The following is a 19,211-nucleotide window of genomic DNA, read 5'->3' as shown; positions in this document are numbered from 1 at the left end:
CAAGCCGTAAACCCCCCAGGCCAGTAGAGGCCCCATACGGACCTGCCTGGGCATGCACCTGCCAAGCCCTGCCATTCGCTGCTGCTCTGCTGCTCGTCTCGTCCCCTGCAGCAGATTCCCCCGGCATTCTGCCTCTGTGGAGGTCTCTGCGTCTGCTGCTCCCTCACTCGGTTGAGACACGTTGCTCGTGGCTTCCGAGAAGTGAGGCAAAGCAGGCAGGATCACCGTGGCTCACATGTGGTCTGCATGCATGCGTCTGTGTGTGTCTGTTTGCACGATACGCCTCATAACCCCTCAGGGTTAAGACTCTCATTAGCACCTAGCCAAAAAGATATCCCTTTCATCTCATTTGTCCATACGGATCAAGTGAGGCACATCCTTTGCAAACAAAGACAAATCGGCTGGCAGATCCACAGCCTGTAGTCTAAACATGCTATGTCCACCACAAAGTCCCATGCGGTTAGCTAATTGATTCCATCAGAAATCCCGAATTCACTGACTAAGCCAGTATGTCAGATTGGTGGGCAAGCGGTTTAGTTGTCCTGAACAGAACCTGAAATGTAGCACAAGTTGGCAGAGTGGCCTACATACAGAGATATCTCACTCGGGCAGGAGAGATTTTCCTTTGAGTCTGATGTTGTTGGGGAGCATATGACAGCTGGGTTCAGAGCCAAGCTCTGTACAGGGCATCACCCACTCTGGTCCATCCCATGACTGAGAGATTAATGGGCAGTAACCAAGCTAGCAGACAGTGTAATTAAGGCCCTTAGTCACTCAGTCACCAGACGGAGTGAAGTCAGCAACACTTGAACTCAGTGATGTTGGTGGGATTGGGACTGGCAGATGAGCTAATGTGGCTGCCTTCGCTTGGGTAAACTTGAGACAAGAACATGAATGAGATTGATGAGTGCTATCAAATAACTGCATGGGAACATCAAATTGGGCAAAGCAGCATTTTAAGTTTGAATTATTAAGTTGGATATGAAAGAGACTTATTTTTCCTCATGCATGGCAGTGTTTGAGAGCTTCGAATAGTTTATGTAAGTGTGCTATCGTTGAGGAATAAAAAGCAGTAATCAGACAGGCTTTTACGCTGAAACATTAGAGTTGTTTGTTGTGTACGAGTGTCAATCAGACGGCCCATGCCAACAACACAAGTGGCTTATGGCTGATTATGTGATCATCATATATTCCGTTACACCAGCTGTAAAAGCAAAACAACTCAGTCTCACGTCTCAGTGTGTAAGCTCCACTGGCAGACCTTGATACCTGGGAGCCTGCTGCAACAATGCTCACCTGAGATCAAAAACAGTGTTTGGAGGGAGGGGAGGAGGGCGTTGGGGGGGTGTGGGGGTGGGGGCAGGGTTTTGGTGGTAGCCATATGTCGAAAGCAAAAGCGCACATGAGCTGTGAACCTATCTGAGGGGGGATTTTTTCCCTGTGACTTCAATGGCTTGACTTTTGTGTTGGGGTGGGGCACTGCACTGCACTCATCTGTCAGAGTCAGTGGCTGCTATGATTGGGTTGCGCCCTGCGGGGGTCCTGAGGTCATTCTGAGTGGCGCTCTGATCTGATCAGCGGCAATTGTTCCCTATGATCCTCTCATGGCCTCCAGCGCCACGTTGTCCGCCCAGACTCAGCCAAGTGCTGGAGAGTCTGCTCGGCACTGGTAGAGCTCTTCTTTTAGAGCTGCTGGCAGCACATCTCCACATCCCTAACTCTATAAACAACCAAATCTGACTTAAAGCAACCATCTACTACGGATGCAGACTTGTTCAGAAACATGTATGTTTCTTTAGGTGATGCCAGAAATAAATAAACCAGACATCTGAGTCCGACATCCTAAAGTAAATGCATGACCTTCTGGAATATACCACACAGTTTTGTTTGAGCTTGTCATCACTAAAAGCATGTTAAAACACGGGCATGGCAAACATGTTTTCTCCTTCTCTCTCTTTTATTTCAAGAGAAATAGAAAGCAATTAAAATTAATTACCTGAATGAAACTATAATGGTTTCTGGCATCACAAGCTGATCTTGGCTGTCTCGCTGTGGTGATTAATCCCTGCTTAGGCACATCTGCACGAGCCTTCTGGTGAGGCGCATATCTTCAGATATGCTGTTTTTCGTCCATCACCAGCAGGCTCGGCTGTATACGCTGTCACTCTTATCAAATCAACTACAGAGGGAAAAACCGCAAATTAATGATGGAACTGCAGAGGCAGGTGTTTTCATATATTTGATATTGTAAGAAGGGGCTTTTCCCAAACTGAGCAGACAGGTTCTTGTGTGTTATCTGTTAGATCAGCAGATCTGTGTATGCTAACAAGTGAGAACACTTTGAAAAGTCAGTACTAATAGCTTGTATCCCTGCCCTGAAGTGGGCCTATTAGCCCCCCCTCTCCTGCTGGGAAAAAAGAGACAAAATAAACAGGAGCTCTTAGTATAAACTACATTAAACAGATAAGTCAATAAAACACTCCAGTATGAATCATTGTACTGTCACAGGGCTACGCTTACAGTAAAACCTGAGATTAATGAATACAGAAGTGGTCTCCTCTCAAAGAGCAGGTTGCTTTTCACAGAGGCCTCGCTGGCAGGTCACCATCATTGTGCTATTGTGGGACTGAGTTCACGGAGGGCACAGACTTGTATTGTGAGGCAAGCGGTCTCACTTCCCACATCCTATGAAATTGTAAAAGCACCAGGGCTGAGTCTGATTCCAGTGCATAATACGTTTTCAATACCTCACTTTGAGAGACATGTTTGTCTACAAAACCTTTCTGTTCATTCAACAAAAGAAATCAACGCTCTCAACACAAGCTGCAGTACAAGACTTCGCCTTAAAACAATCGTCCAAAATTGGCTGAATTTTGATATAAATTTGAAACTGTTTGGCCACAGCTGCTACTGACACTTAAACCAGCATCAAAAAAGTACTGAGCAACAAACCCTAAAAAGCGAGACGTACGCAAAGTGATTTTAAAAACATGACATTCAATGTAGCCTAATTTCAATCTGCAGTGATAACTTTTTAGGTGCTGGTGTTTGGTTGCTGTAACAAACCTCTTTTGATGATGTTGCAGTTCTCTTAGTCCATTTGAGTGCTGAACACAGATTCAGAGACGTGTTTATGTCTGGCTGATCTTACTTAATGCTGCTCTCCCTCTCTGTGTGCCACAGGTCCCTGGCCCTTGGGCAGCAGTACTCGTCTCTGGGCTCCCAACCCATCCTGTGTGGCTCTATCCCCGGCCTGGTGCCCAAGCAGCTGCGTTTCTGTCGCAACTACATAGAGATCATGCCAAGCGTTGCAGAAGGTGTGAAGCTGGGGATCCAGGAGTGCCAGCACCAGTTTAGGGGCCGCCGGTGGAACTGTACCACCATCAAGGACAACCTGGCCATCTTTGGTCCTGTGCTGGACAAAGGTTAATTATTTACATGTGCTTGTTTAGGAAAAAGCCATCAATCTTTGTTGCTGTATTTTGTAACAAACAAAAAACACCTGCTTTTGTCACTACAAAAAACAACTGGAACTGTTGTTAAAAAACAGAGGAAAACCTCTGTACATGTCCTGAACTGCAAACTGCTGTGGAAAAAAACTGTCAAACTGTCCATCTAACAAACAATCATTGAAAAATACCCTCTTTTGTTGCAACAAAAAAGTTGAATATAATTGTTGTCAAAAAAACAGCCTCATTTTTAGCTACAAACATGGTTGGAAATGTCCCAAACGTGTTAAAAATCACCCACTTTTGTCAACCGTTTTCGTTGACACTCACTTCTGTCGCTACAAACACAGCTGGAAATATTCCAAAGTGTTGTTAAACAACAGCTGGTCATGTCCTGAACAGACACTAAAATTGTCACTACAAACATGGCTGGCAATGTTCCGAGCTGTCCTTAAAAACACCTGCTTTTGTTGCTACAAAAACAGCTGGCGATGTCGTGAACAGACGTTAAAGTAGACCCACTTTTGTCACTGAAAGCATGACTGGAAATGTCCCTATCTGTCGTTAAAGAACACCTGCATATGTTTCTGCAAAAACAGCTGGACATGTCCTGAACAGATGTTAAAAAAACCCCACTTTTGTAGCTACGAACATGGCTGGAAATGTTCCAAACCGTCCTTGAAATCACCTGCTTTTGTTGGTACAAAAACAGCTGAAGATGTCCTAAACTATTGTTTAAAAATATCTGCTTTTGTCACTAAAAATACGGCCAGACATATCCCAAACCCTGATTAATGAATACCCAATTCCTAGCTAAAAACACCACTGAAAATGTTCCAAACTCTCTTTAAAAAACACCTGCTTTTGTTGCCACAAAAACAGCTGGACCTGTCCCAAACTATCATTGAAACATGCCAGCTTTTGTCGCTAAAAATACAGCCAGACATATCCCGAACCCTCGTTTAAAAATACCCACAAACACCACTGGAAATGTCCTGAACTGTCGTTAAAAAACCCCCACTATTGGTTGCTATAAAAACAGCTGGACATGTCCTGGAGTGTTGCTGAAAAACACCTGCTTTTGACGCTGCAAAAACTGCTGGACATACACGGTATGAAACATACAAATGTAACATATCTGTTGCTTGCAGAGACATACAATGCCAACACTTTATTCTGGTGACTGGGCTGGTGCCAGACAACTTGCTACTGTAAAAACTAGGTTGTACAGCTAAGCTACTGCAAGCTGTTACAGAACGTACACCCTAGGGCTCAGCACTGCCTGTTCTCTGGGCTTTTGCTGACAAACGCCTAACTAGGGCAATTACAATAATATACACCTTCCTGGCTGCAGTGAGAAATGAGCGCAGGTACAAGCACTGACACATTATTCAACTTCCATCCATCTTTACCTTCAGTATCGCATTCGTCTTCAGACTCAGCGACCTCTTCTCCCAACCATGTTTACACTGTCATACATGAAAGAGGGTCAGCGTGGTAAATCTATCAGCAAAACCTGACAAGTACAGCTGATATACTGAAGACATCCATCAGGAGCTTCACACGCAGAATACTAACTGTAAGATATTGTCACACTAACTGTGTCCTTTAACAATCCCACTGAACCTGACGGTGGGGAACAACAGGCACAGGTGTCCCGCTTAAGGCCTTGTGGTCCCTAATTATAAAGGTAGAAGTTTGTGTGTTGTGAGTGAGGCTGCTGATTGGAAATGAATTACCCTGTGTGTCAGAGGGGAAGGAATCTGGGCAGAAATGGGCAGTGTGAGCAGTCCAAGCTCCTCAGTCAAATAAAAGGGAGAGGGGAGGCCAAATGAGATTACAGGCAATAGAAAAGGGCCGGGGGGCTCCGCTCAACCCCTACTGTGCATGAAGACCAGTGCGCGCCTCACACAGTCCAGCTCCCACGGACGCCCCATTCACACGCCCTTTTGACTCTGTCATGAAAACAGGCTGAAAGGGGATCTCTCCCAACCTAGCCCGGGTGTGCACTTTGGGATAGGGAAGGAAGCAAGGAAGGAAGGTGGGAAGGAAGAAGAGCGTCTCACTTTGGGGAGTGATGAATGGAAAAGTTCAAGTTAGGGAAGGGAGAGCTACCAAGCACCAGCCCAAGCCACCTTAAAGCTGCGTGTTGGCCATGGTGGTGCTGTTGGTGGATGCCTGGAGGAAGTGGGGGGTTGAGGTCCTGTGGTGGGTGGTGGTGTATGGGATTTCAGCTCAGGGTGTTGGCGGAGGGGTGGCTGGAGAGAGAGCGGGGGGGTGGGGGGTTAGGGAGTTTAGGGAATGCCAGCTCCGGGCAGAGCGGGGCTGTGGGGGCGCGAGTCGCTGGGCCCTTTGTGTGGATAATACAGTGTGACACAAGGGAAACAAAGGCGGATTGATGGGCCCAGCAGGTAGCAGAAGCAGCGCTAGCCATGGCTAACAGCCAGAGCTCCAGGGGCCCAGGGCTCACAGGCCCCTGTTGTGGAGGGCCCAGATAGGCTTGCCAGGGCGAACAGGGATGCCCAACCTGAGGACTGAGTGTCATCCAATCATGCAAGGACTCAGTGGGGATTTAGACCAAAATATATCCTTTTACTGGGAATGGAATTATTGAATGGTGAAAATACAGTAATTCGAGACACACAAGTCTACTTAGTGCGTCATTGTTTTTATTTAAAGGGACAGTTCACCACAAAATTAACAATCTAGATTGTTTTGGTGTGAACTACAGAGTGTTGGAGATATCGGCCGTATAGATGTCTGCCTTCTCTCCAGTATGATGGAACTACGTCGGCTTGTGGTGCTCAAAGTGCAAAAGAAGTAGATTTGAAAAACTCAACATCACTTTCTCTTTCCAGAAATCATGACCTGGTTAGTCAAGATAATTCGTTGTTGTGAGCAGATTCATTTAGGGTCTATTTTTAATTCTTCTACCTGGCTACATCTGCCAGCCGTATCACCGGGCAGAAGAAAGCGTGCATCTACTCATGGACAAGAGGCTCGTGCTCATGATAGCATGAGATGTAAACATAAATGGCGTCTGCCGCCACTAAGCTGTAACGTTAGCTAGCTCTGTGGTGCTAGCTGAATTAGCAGTAGATGCACACTTCCTTCCACGCAGTATGCGACTGTAGTTCGGTAGAAAGAAAATAGTTCCCACATGAAACTGCTCACAACAACGTTTGTGGATTATCTTGAGTAGCCGGGTCATGATTTCTGGAAGGAGACACTGATGTTGAGTTCTTCAAATTTAGTTCTTTGGTGCTTTGAGCACCACAAGCCATATAACGGAAAGAAGGCAGACATTTGTATGGCTGATATCTCCAACAATTGGCACGTCCTTAACCGTTCATCCTGTTAGGGGTCACGGGGGGGCTGGAGCCTATCCCAGTTGATGTTGGGCGAGAGGCAGGGTACACCCTGGACAGGTCACCAGACTATCACAGGGCTGACACATATAGACATACAACCATTCACGCTCACATTCACACCTTCGGACAATTTAGAGTCACCAATTGACCTGCATATCTTTGGACTGTGGGAGGAAGCTGGAGTACCCGGAGAAACCCCACCCTGACACGGGGAGAACATGCAAACTCCACAGGCTCCCCCACCCTGGGTTCAAACTAGGTGACCTGTCCCTTTAAGATGTATTTAAATATGTACGTTCTTTATACATATATATATATATACATCTGAAATAAGAGATTGTTAATATACCGGTTCAATATGCATTGTCGTTTCTCAAATGTTACTCAGTATTTACAGTATTTGAGCATCTGCTTTACATTTTCACAACAAAACACCACATTAGATGATCCATCTGACCTTTCACCCTGTAAATCTTGACCAAAAAAAACAACATGAAACTGGTCAAATATTGGTCCTTGAAGCATCACACAGGCTACCAAAAAAACAGTATATTTTGTTTTGCAACTTTGCTTGCAGACACATTCAGGGTGGGAAAATATGACTAGCCTCCAGCCAAACATCAGTAAACTGTCTGTGGCTTGTAGAGAGGTCCGATTGGGTCTTGAAAGCTTCGTTGGCAGTGGAACTGCAGAGGAATTCCTGGCTTAGTCGCCACTGTGGTCTGCAAAATACGGGTTTAATTCTCTGGTCGTGTTCGTACAAATTTCAAAACTCACGTCCCGCAATTGTACATATCAGAAACTCAGGCCACGCAATGGCCTTGAAATGTCAAGCCACTGCTTGAGAACACCTTCCCTTACCTCTATGTGTGTGTGTGTGTGTGTTACATGGCTAGTGGAGTGTAATGGGTGAGCCACGGTAAGTGTGCAGTGATTGTGAAACAATGGTGTCTGGTTACATAATAAGCTGTTGCCTTCAAAGGAGGCGTAACTCCATCCCTCAGTGTAAAAAAAGAAACAGGCCGACACACTGCTAGGTTTCACCAGAAGGCCTTGGGCTCTGAACAGGGACGGGTAGGAGGAGGGCGGAGGGGGGTGACAACATTCCTGAAACACTATCCAGATGCAAAGCAGCACACCTCAGGGATGACAGGAGGTCACTGAGATCCCACTGAGCGTTAGGCTCTCCTGACACAGCCACAATGGGCTGATGTCACTGCAGGGACTCTGCTTTTAGGCTCCTTCATGTGTCCTGTAGTATGTGCCTCCTCAGCTCTGATGATCATATGGGAAATACTGTGAACCATGTTTACATGTTGTAAAATAAGAGAGGGTTAAAGTTTCTTTCCATAGGCGTCTTGTTTTTCACCCTGGAACATAAATGTGCCTTCTCAAAGATGAAATGTTGTGTTAAAAGGTTATTGCCTGGAGGAATCCCTTTCAATACTTCTATCTGGATGTTGGCAGCAGTAAAGATTCCCCTGTCCATGTTTAAAACAAGATTGACACATTCCCTCTCTCTTTTTCTCCCTGTCTTCCTGTCTGTCTTCATCCGTCTCTCTCAGCAACCAGAGAGTCAGCGTTTGTCCACGCCATAGCTTCAGCAGGCGTGGCGTTTGCGGTGACACGCTCCTGTGCCGAGGGCACGTCCACCATGTGCGGGTGTGATTCCCACCACAAGGGTCCTCCCGGGGAGGGCTGGAAGTGGGGCGGCTGCAGCGAGGACGCAGAGTTCGGGGTGCTGGTGTCCAGGGAGTTCGCGGATGCCAGAGAGAATCGTCCAGACGCTCGCTCAGCGATGAACCGACACAACAACGAGGCAGGACGCACGGTAAACACATTGAGACACATATGATGTGCAGATGTCTTCTTAAATGTCTATATCTCATATTAATATACACTACATGGCCAAAAGTATGTAGACATCTGAACATTACATTCATACATGATTGTACCAAATTCATGAGCTGCAGCCTCCAAATCTTTTTGGAAGGTTTCACACAAGATTTTGGAACCTGGATGCAGGGATTTGCTCCCATTCTGTCAGACGAGCATTAATGCAGTCCATCCATGGAGATAGTATTTCTATGGGTCCAACACTGATGTTGGGTGATCAGGTCTGGCTCACAGCACAGTCAGTGTTCCAGCACATCTCAAAGGTGTTGGATGGACTGGGTTGAGGTCCGGGCTCTCTGCAGGACAGTCAACCTCCACCGCACCAAAGTGGGAAAACCTTTTTTTTTTTTTTTTTCATATACCTGGCTTTGAGCATGGGATCATTGTCATGTTGAAACAAGACAAAGTCTCTTTCTGCTGCTACAATGTTGGAAGCACATTGTTGTTCAGAAAATGTATGCTGCAGCGTTAGAGGACCAGACACACCAAACGGACATCTAAGAACTAGTGGTGACAAAGGCCGACTGTTGCATCGCCTCATGTTGCCTGTGTCTCGCCCAAAAAGTTGTAATTGACCACACTACAAAGACGACAGCCATTGGCCAACTCGCACATATCGGAAAGGAAACAACTCTCCATACCAGCAGGCAGTGGGAGTCTGTATTCAGCGTTCAAAAAGAGAAGCCAGAAGACTGACAAGACAGATTCAAGATGCTAGTTAGCCAGTTAGCGCGTTAACAATGCAACCTGATGTTGAAAGAACAAATAATACCGTATGCTAGCGTAAAATAACACAAACAACTTCATGAAGCTTCTGCTAAAGACCTCAGTGGCTAAAAAAAACAAACAACTTACCTAATATAACAACTTTGTTTTGATCTCATGCCCTTTTGAATGTAGTCATTTGTTTACTTTCCTCACTTTCATTTCTCTTCTCGTGCACTGAGCTGTACTGCCAATCAGAGGGATTTCTTTCACCGGTGGGCTCCGCTGTTTCGGACACCAATCACACGTGCTGAATTAGCTGCAAAAAAGTCGACAAGGGCTAATTAGTGCCAACCATGCGGGACACATGGCCAAAACCTAGGACGACAGATGCTCACTGAGGCCCACCATTGACCAACAGCCAATCATCAGCATGGTGTGTTGGGGCCTTAAAATTTTTGCTTCACATTAACTAAGGCAGTTGTTCGTCGTCATCAGTTCAAGTTCCACGCATATTAGGCGTCATACTTGCATTTGGCCATGTCCTCAAGCTAGTTTGCTGTCTCTGTCGAGTAGTAGCCTGTTAGTCACTCACTCTACAGCAGGAAACAGCACTTCAAAATAAAAGCTATGCCCCAGAAATTCACTGTACTTCAAAATAAAGTGTGTTTTTTACAAACTTGACAACTTCGCAAGTCACTTATGGTGTATTAAGAATGGACCTGTGACCCACTTTTGGACTTTTGGTTGGGAACAGCTGAACTAAGGGGCCTGGCATGCCAGAGGTGGACAGGGAAGTCCACATACTTTTGGTCAGATAGCGTACATATTGATTACTGTAGAACTAAACTGATCAGCAGTGATTTCATAGTTAGAGGTTTGACTGAATATCAGGTTCCATTGTTGAGCACATTTTGCACAGTGGCATGACAGGTCACAGCACTATAATACATCACATTCATTAGACAACCTCAGCACATATTGTACTGTAAAATGGAGTTAAAGGGGAAAAGTGAAACAGAGATGCAGCAAACAATGGACAACGACCTGACTGTCGTGCAAACGGAGGGGATTTATCCAGGAAACATTACTGTTTGGGATTACTAATTGTTCGTGTGACGGGCAGGGATTTGGTATTTGACTTGTTCGCACATTTCTGAGTTTCCACCTGAAAATGAGCACTTGACTTTGAATGACTGGTTAATTACTCATCTAAGCAACACCCTCCCTCCTGCCTCGCTCCCACACCTTGCCTTTCATGCCTTGCATCCCAATGAAAAAATTCCCTGACAGTCAAATAACCCGAGTGAGTTGAGGGGGAAAAGAAGGAAATCAGCTCAGACTTAAAACATCACTGGCTGCTGTCACCGCTCGGAAAAAAATAGGCTCCCCGGCTGCTCGCTGAGGGGCAAATGGAGGGACCACACGGCAACAAGACAGCCCTTTGATCTGAGCACACAGGAGCAGCCGGGGAGACCACAGGAGCTAACTGAACAGCAGCACTGTCAGGAGTCTCCTCTCCTCTCCACCTGGCCCTCTCACGCTCCATTATTTAGCCCCGAGGGCCTCTGGGACTTGATGTTGGCATGACAAGCTCACAGAGTGATGTCACGAGTCCAACCCCCCCCCACCCTCCCACCGCTGCCCCCTCTCTCCCCTTCCTCAGCCAGAGGTGCCACAGCCACCTGCCTTCCGCCCCAGCTGGGGGAATTCTGCGGCTAAATATAGCTGTTGAATTAAAGCACAACAAAATCAAAACACAAAGGTGAAATAAGCCTCGCGGCGGCACACTCATGATGTGAGCCAGTGACTTCAGAGAGAATTAGCAGCAGCGCAGAGCCTCTGTACTTCACAGCTGCATGACACTTAAATAAATTGCAGCCAGTGGCACATTGTTTTTCTTGGCCTGCTCTGAGAGTCTTCAATGGTTTCGTTTGTCTGCGTTACTGAATTTCCTGTTAATTTCTGACCTCAAATCCCAACAGATCTTCTTTGGCAGTGACCGACATGACAAGTTCTGAGTCAGTTATTTAATTAAGACCAGCACAGTGTAGTTAAGTACACTTTAAAGGAACACCCCACCCAAAATCTACCTTTTTTTTTTTTGTTTCAAATTCTCACCAACAGTTGGCCTTGAGTGGTGGCTTTAAAAAGTTTGTGGCTTGATTCTTCCAAAAGGATGGCGGGCGATTTCAGCTTGAAGTCACAGCGGTTGAAGTGGATTCCAGTGACAACTGAGAGCCTTTTTACTTCTGGTATTATAATGTGTCTCCATCTGACTACCGCTTACTGCCTATGTCGATTATGCCATAGGGTCAAAGGGCCCAGCACACAGTAAAGCTGAAAACATACCAGAGCCGCTGTAGTGCATCACATCATGTGACGCCCATCAAGTGCCGCCCACAGTACACACTGGACGTGTCACGCTGTTGCAGATCAACTGACAACCACGCAAAGTTGTCACTACTTTTATTGAAAGATCTGTACTTCCTCCATCTATGCATAAGCTTAAAATCACGTGTGGAGAACCCCTAATTAAACTTGATTTCTCACGTGAAGAGTCGATCTCCAGAGCTATGACTCGCCAGGAATTATCTTTTTGGCCACTGTCTTTAAAATGACAGGACTGTGGGTCGTTTAGCTTACGATATTTCTTGACCTCACCAACGAGCCTCTCCTCATCCAGTCTTTGTCACACACGAGACACAGCAGCAGCTACAGAATTCTCTTTATACATCAGTGGTGAGGAGAGGAGTCGAGCTGCCATAGGAGCAGAGAAAAGAGCTGCTACGGGAGCTGGTATGAACAAGCAGAGAGTGAGTGGGGGAAAAATGCATTTAATTCTGGGGGCGGTGAGGCTGGAAATAGGACTGTGGCAAGAAGTGCAGGAGTGCCCCTGCGAGTCCAGCTGCTGTCGGCGTGGGTCTGTCGACAATCCTTGTCGGGAACGTATCAGGACACATTAGTGTTTACACTTCATAAGATATGTGGTCAAATACGTCCCAGACCACCTCGGCAAGTGGTTTGAGTGATCGGTAGACAACGTGTCACGCTTGTATTGAACGCTGTCCACTTGTGATCTGATCACATGAGATACATGTTAATACCAGGTGTAAACAGGCACTGAAAGTGACAGAAACTGATCCCACGACCTGCCAAGGGATTTATTTGCTAAGTGAAAATTGTTTGGGGCACACTGAACACATGGATTCACTGCCGAGAATCGGTCTATGTATTAAAGAAGTTTTTTTTTTTACACCTTAAGCAATGACTCTGGATTTCCATAGGAATACATTGGAACTACTGTGAATCTTGCTTCAGAGCCGCCTCTCAAAGCCACCAGGCAGTGACTCTTCACACTCTGAAGACATACTTTTGGTGGAGTATTGCTTTAAGCGATCAGGAAAAATGGGTTATGAAAGCTAAAAAATTTGGATGCATGCCAGGCTGATACATAGCTTCACTAATATATTTCCACTGAATGGTTCGACTCAACTTGATTCAGCTCACTGTTGGTGCCAGGTCATTCCTCCATTTTATTTTCCACTGCAGATAGTACCCCGCCAGTGCTGGCAGAAGCTGATCGCCATAGCACCGCTGCGTGAAACTGCAGTTACATCATCTTCAATGTGACAATCACTGAATCCTTTCTTTGGCAACCAATCAGGGGAACACCTGCATATTGGCAACTGAACAGCAGAGTGTGCAGCGTAGTTGCGCAAGTTGCCATTTTTTTAAAATCTGGGTGGAGTGAATAAAAAAATATTACGATTACTACTGACAGTATCTTGGCTAAAAAAATGGTGGCTATGTGCAAGAGGTCTTGTGTCCTGCTAGTGATGACTCTACCTTCTAGTATCACCTCAGCTCACTTAGCAGTACCAAAAAAAGTACCAGGTATCACAAGCAACTTTTGCTAATGGAAAATCAAAAAAGAGTCGTGTCGTACCATGCAATGAAAATGCATATGTACATGCTTTTTTTTTCATCCAGGAATTAAATTAAGTTTAGAACTGATGTTGGTTTTAAACATTCCTACAAAGTGAATATAAAAGTGTCCTCTGTGTTTCTTAGACCATCCTCGACCACATGCACCTGCGCTGCAAATGTCACGGCCTGTCAGGAAGCTGCGAGGTGAAGACCTGCTGGTGGGCGCAGCCAGACTTCCGCATGCTGGGCGACTACCTGAAGGACAAGTACGACAGCGCTTCGGAGATGGTGGTGGAGAAACACCGCGAGTCACGAGGCTGGGTGGAGACGCTGCGTGTCAAGTACAACTTCTTCAAACACCCCACCGAGCGCGACCTGGTCTACTACGAGGGCTCGCCCAACTTCTGCGAGCCCAACCCGGAGACCGGCTCCTTCGGAACGCGCGACCGAGCCTGCAACGTGTCGTCGCACGGCATCGAGGGCTGCGACCTGCTGTGCTGCGGCCGCGGCCACAACACCCGGACTGAGAAACGCAAAGAGAAGTGTCACTGCATCTTCCACTGGTGCTGCTACGTCAGTTGTCAGGAGTGTGTGCGCGTTTACGACGTCCACACGTGCAAGTGAGAGAGGCCTGTGCTTTCAGACTGCTGGACTACAAGTGCTGCCCACCCACCCGTCAACTCCCCCACCTCCTGCACGACATCCCTGCTTCCCCCTGACACGCATCCCACACAGAAACATATTCACCAGCACACACACTCAGGCCCTAATGGGTAATGGCACATCAGCTATGGATACTTCTATACCTTTATTTGTAAAAACCCCGCCCTAGAATCCGTCTTCCAAACCACTACACCCATCTCCATAATATCTGACCAGATGACCCGACCAATCTGAGTCTGAGGTCTAGTCCGCTCTCATGGGACGGAGCTACAGTTGTGCATCTTTGTTCCTCTCCCCGCAGCATTGGGCCCCTCCCTCCCCCTCGTCTTTATTTATTTCCCCCCTCCATGCCGACATGTTTGCGGCATGTACAGTAACACTTTTTACCTGTGAGATTAATGCAGTAAAAAACTTTCAGACTCTTTTTGCTTTTGAATAAAAAGCATCTTCTAACTAACACCTCACTTCTCCGGCCGGTCTGGCTGGTTTACCTTTTGTTTTGTTTTTTAAACTAAACCAACCTCTACACTGTCACTTAGTCGTAAGTGATACTGAACACAGCCCCAGGAAACCATCACTTTGTAACTACTGAACTGAACTGAAAACAGCAGGCAGGTGTTGGGAAGTGCCACAGTCCTGTCTTTTGTAAACTACTGAGCTGATGAAATCCTCAGTGTTGCTATTCTCCCTGCTGACTGACTCTACCGCACCAGTCGACCGGGAAGCCTGGAAGATATATGCTACAGTCTGATTTTATAGCCCTGCATTTCTGAAATATTACCATTGGGCTGGGACTAGAGGTATGCAGCATGTGTGTGAACAAGCATGCTCATTCCACTAACTAACAACCCTTCACATGTATATGTATGCACTATTCAGTTACTCCAGGTGGTTAAGATTTGAGCATTGTTTACGCGAGCAAATTCTCCTTCGTCGCAAGCTAGCAGTGCTCATGAATGACAACTTTGTTCCAGCGTTCGGGCACGATCAACCTGTATATTGCTCATGATTTCCACACGTGCGATGCAACACAGTCGTACATTATTACATTATATCTAAGGAGCGACGGGGCGAAAAACAAGCAGCAAATTATATGACTGAGTAGAAGATCATTTGTGGCTGTTTCATTTTATAAAGGTACGCATCAAACGTGAGTCAAGCTTCAGCATGCTTAATATTAATTCTGGTCTTATGAGCAAAGTGATTATTGGGAGATCTTTTTATCTAACACTTCATGCATTCATCAGGTCCATCTTTTGTCTGACGCTTTCTTTTATCACTGTAAAAAAAAAAAAAAAAGAGAGAGAAAAGAAAAAGGGGGACATGTGACGACATGTGGAGACCGGAGCAGGTTCTGATTGGCTTTCACACCCTCCCTTCCTTCTCTCCTGATTTTCCCTCACTTGGACAGTTGAGGTTTTTAAGAAGCCTGATTTATGAACTTGTTCTCTTGTCAGTACACCCCAAAAACACTCCTGCCCTGCGGTTTTGGTTTTGGAGATACTGGAAGAATAATTTACTCTCAATATAATTTTTTTTGCCTCAGAGGCATGGACGTCTGCCCGGCTGACTCTGACTTGTAATTTTTTAACAAAAGGAAATTATTTTCAGATCGAGGTAAACAGTTGTGACTTTTGGGTGGACAGAAAAGACTTACAGTTCACGTAGAGTCTGAGAACATTAAAGGGTAACGTCTGTATTTCTCAACTCAAAGCCCTATTTTCACATTTCTGTGTCCAAGTGACAAATGAGAGCAACAGTTTTTGAAACTGGTCCCGTACTGAGTGAGAAAGTTGCTGCCAGCAGTGACGAAACAGGCTGTTATGTCCTCTCTTGGGGCATATGAGCAGGGTCAGAGTACAGCCATTAAGAGTGTTTGTTTTTGCCACTGACAGGCTCAGATTATTATAAGTGTCTGACACTATTATGTTAGGGATCCCTACAGAGATAAACCTTTTTGTTAAAGAGTAAAATCAATTCTTTTAACGCGCAACAGCCCTGAAATCGGCATCACCAACACACCAGACTCCATTTAAATAAACAGTGATTTTAGCGTGTATAGAGCCAGAACATTCTTACATCTAACTGGGTGAATTAAAGGGCCAGTGTGAAAGATTTAAGGAGATACATTTGCAGAAATGGAATATAATATATTAAGTATGTTTCCATTGGTGTAATACCTGCAAATAAGAATCATTGTGTTTTTGTTACCTTAGAATTAGCCGTTTATATCTACATAGGAAGCGAGTCCTTGTCTATGGAGTCTGCCATGTTTCTACAGGAGCCCAGAGGAGACAAACCAAACACTGGCTCCAAATAGTGCCATTTGTATTTTTGCATTGGTCACTGTAGTTAGCAGCCCCTTCGAAAGCCAAACAGCATCCAAAAAACACAGATTTTTAAAATCAAACTGCTTATTCAGTGTTTTTACCGAATGAAATCAGTGGGTCAGACCTCTGCGGATAATTCAGCTCCTGGTACAAACGTCCTGAATGTCTGGATCTTAAGTTATCAGAGGACAAAGGTGAGCACAAATTAGCAAGCGCTGAGCTAATGATGAGCCAGCAGCTTTGGAGAAACACTGATTTGTAATGTGAAAATGCTTTTTTACTGGTTTTAATTACCTGGTCCGTTTGTTTTGGGGTGTTTTCACACCGGTTCGTTTGGGCAGGTGTGAACACAGCCATCACACTCAGGTGTGCACCAAAACAACCAGACCGAGACCATCTCTAAAGGAAGGTCTCGGTCCGGTTACAAACGAACTCTGGTGCGGTTGGTTTGTGATGAGAATGTGTTCCGACCTGGATGTGAAGCAACTGCAGTCACATGACACATTGTTTGGGTTAAACATGAGCATGTTACAGTCCTGGAGGATTATTAATGTGCACCTCCTCCTGTACTGCCTTAATATGCACATTCAGCACATCCAATGCATCAAAACATTGTTTTCTAGTTGGAGCCGCGCCTCGTTTTCAAACTGTATGGTTTGACTAAAATGAACAATGACAGCAATATAGTCCACGATGAGCAGCGCTAAAATCAACCTGCGTAGTTGTCCCTCCATTGTGACATTAGAAAGTGTCACATTTATCTTGCAAGTGTACTCTTCTTCAACGTTTGCTTTACTTCCTGGATTTTTCCCACGTGGAAATTCTGACCAATCAAGAGCAGCTTTCTCACACAAGGCATTTGATCTGGTCTGCTTGTAAATGCTGCCGTGAGAACACGAACCAACTCTAGGCAATTATACAACTTTTTAACAAAATTAGTCCCTGATTCAGACCAAAGGAGACGACTCTAGGTCTGAATGCACCCTTAGAGAGGAAGAGACCTCTGCTGGTATGTCGGTTCACGGCAAAAACCTCCTGAATAATAAACACTGAAGGAATTCGAACTGGGAAATTTTTCAGCTGGTGCAATCTGCAATCCTCACCACTAGATGTCACTATATCCCCTAAATCTGACACACTGTTCCCTTTAAGAGTTTAGTTCAGCTAAACCAGTGTTGATGATTGTTAGTACAGTGGAAAAAAGGAACCAGGGAAGTTTTGTTTTATTTTGTTTCTGCTGACTTTAAGTGTGTCTTACGATGGCTGTCCCTGGTCAGACAAAAATGATCTTACTCTTTAACAAAAAGGTCTATATCTGTAGGGATCCGAGTCTGTCAGTGTCAAAACAAGCACTTATAATGGATGTAAAGTGATGGCGCAAACATGCCCCGAATGGTTACATTGCAGCGTGTTCCTCAGCTAAAAACTGGACCACTTTCAAAACTTGTTGTTCCCATCAGTCACTTAGACACAAAAACATGGGAGAACAGGATCCAGTTTGAAAAATACATAAGTTAACCTGTAACGAAAAGAAGTTTGGGAAACTTCATCAGGAGCTGAATGATTCAAGTGTGCAAGATGTGTGTGTGCGCATCACGTCTGCCAGTGACAAACAGAGGTGAATGGAAAAATGGATGGATGGATGGATGGATGGCTCTTCACTATGGTGGAACAAACTGTGAGAGGTTTCCACACAACATGTTCTGACAGTCCCACCTGCTTCCTATTAATTATATTCAACAACAAGAAATACCCAGTAGTGTTTAGGCTGTCCTCTCTTTGTGACATAGCTTAGCCTTTGTGTCATCTTCTACACAGCCCTCCCTACCTGGGCCTACCTTCCTGTGTTCAGTCCCCCCCCCACACACACCCTCCTCCACTTCTCCCGCTATATCCAAAGTTTTGTACAAATGTTTTAAAGTGAATAATTCCCTTTTTATTTTATAATCGTAAATGTTATGTTTTTATAAATATTATTTATTATACAATGTATATATCTGTATGACTGAACTAAGATTATATATTTGAACAACAAAACTGTCTCCTGTTTTTTTGCTTTATAGCCAACAGTACACACACACACACACACACACACACACACACTAATAGTATATTAGGTATCTCATCCCTAGATACAACAATCATGTCTTTAGTTGTATCACATGTTGTACATGGACCGCTGATTCAAACATTTCATTTTTAAATTAAGCATTTAAAGAACATTTTTCTTGTTGCAAACAAATCCCATGAAAAGCCAAAACCAACTCTGATATATCGTCTTCCTCCTCCGTGCCTTAGAGCGCCATCATTGTCCAAAAACTATTAAAAACACATCAGTGAGCCACACTGTTGCACTGACTGACATGTTCCTTCATTACCATGAACACACACGCTGTAGTTTATTTTCCCTTAATCCCACATACACAGTCATGCTGCCAAAAAGACTCATGAGAGCACTGAATGTGGATTAATCCACTGCAACAAATGCTCTATTTGCTCCTGTTTGAGTAACATTTGCTGAAAATTACAGTGCCCAGGTGTTTAAGGAAATGAATGAGCATACAGACAAAACTAAACTTTATATTTGTGCTGAGAGATGGACTAACATGTTGTAGGTTTTGGTCTTTTCATGAGATTTTTTTAAAGGTACACTATGCAGGATTATCCTAAAAAACAATGTTTGGACTTGAAAGTAATCCTTCAATAATCACATATGACCCACTAATAGTGCAAGGACTCTTCCCTCTGACTCTTATTTTGCTATGTTCAGGGTGTTCCTGGGCATAGCGTGCAGGTGAGGTCAGGACTAAATAAAACGGTAGCAACAACGTGCTAGACTGGAAGCAACCGGCATCCAAGAGAAAGCT

The 19,211-nt window shown here is 45.0% G+C and overlaps 1 protein-coding gene across 1 annotated transcript in view; it reads left to right on the top strand.

Moving 5' to 3' along the window:
* Positions 1 to 18,396, top strand: part of wnt3 (wingless-type MMTV integration site family, member 3) — a 36,766-nt gene extending 18,370 nt beyond the window's left edge. The window contains exons 2-4 of the mRNA XM_050060976.1: positions 3,184 to 3,425; positions 8,386 to 8,651; positions 13,496 to 18,396. Of these exons, the coding sequence (XP_049916933.1) occupies positions 3,184 to 3,425; positions 8,386 to 8,651; positions 13,496 to 13,975 (988 nt within the window). The 3' untranslated portion in view covers positions 13,976 to 18,396. The remainder of the gene's footprint in view (positions 1 to 3,183; positions 3,426 to 8,385; positions 8,652 to 13,495) is intronic.
* The last annotated feature ends 815 nt before the right edge of the window (positions 18,397 to 19,211 follow it).

The sequence above is a fragment of the Epinephelus moara genome, chromosome 13, assembly GCF_006386435.1.
Source record: "Epinephelus moara isolate mb chromosome 13, YSFRI_EMoa_1.0, whole genome shotgun sequence".
Lineage (NCBI taxonomy): Eukaryota > Metazoa > Chordata > Actinopteri > Perciformes > Serranidae > Epinephelus > Epinephelus moara.
The sequence above is the reverse complement of the archived record's forward strand: the minus strand, read 5'-3'. Positions and strand labels throughout refer to the sequence as shown.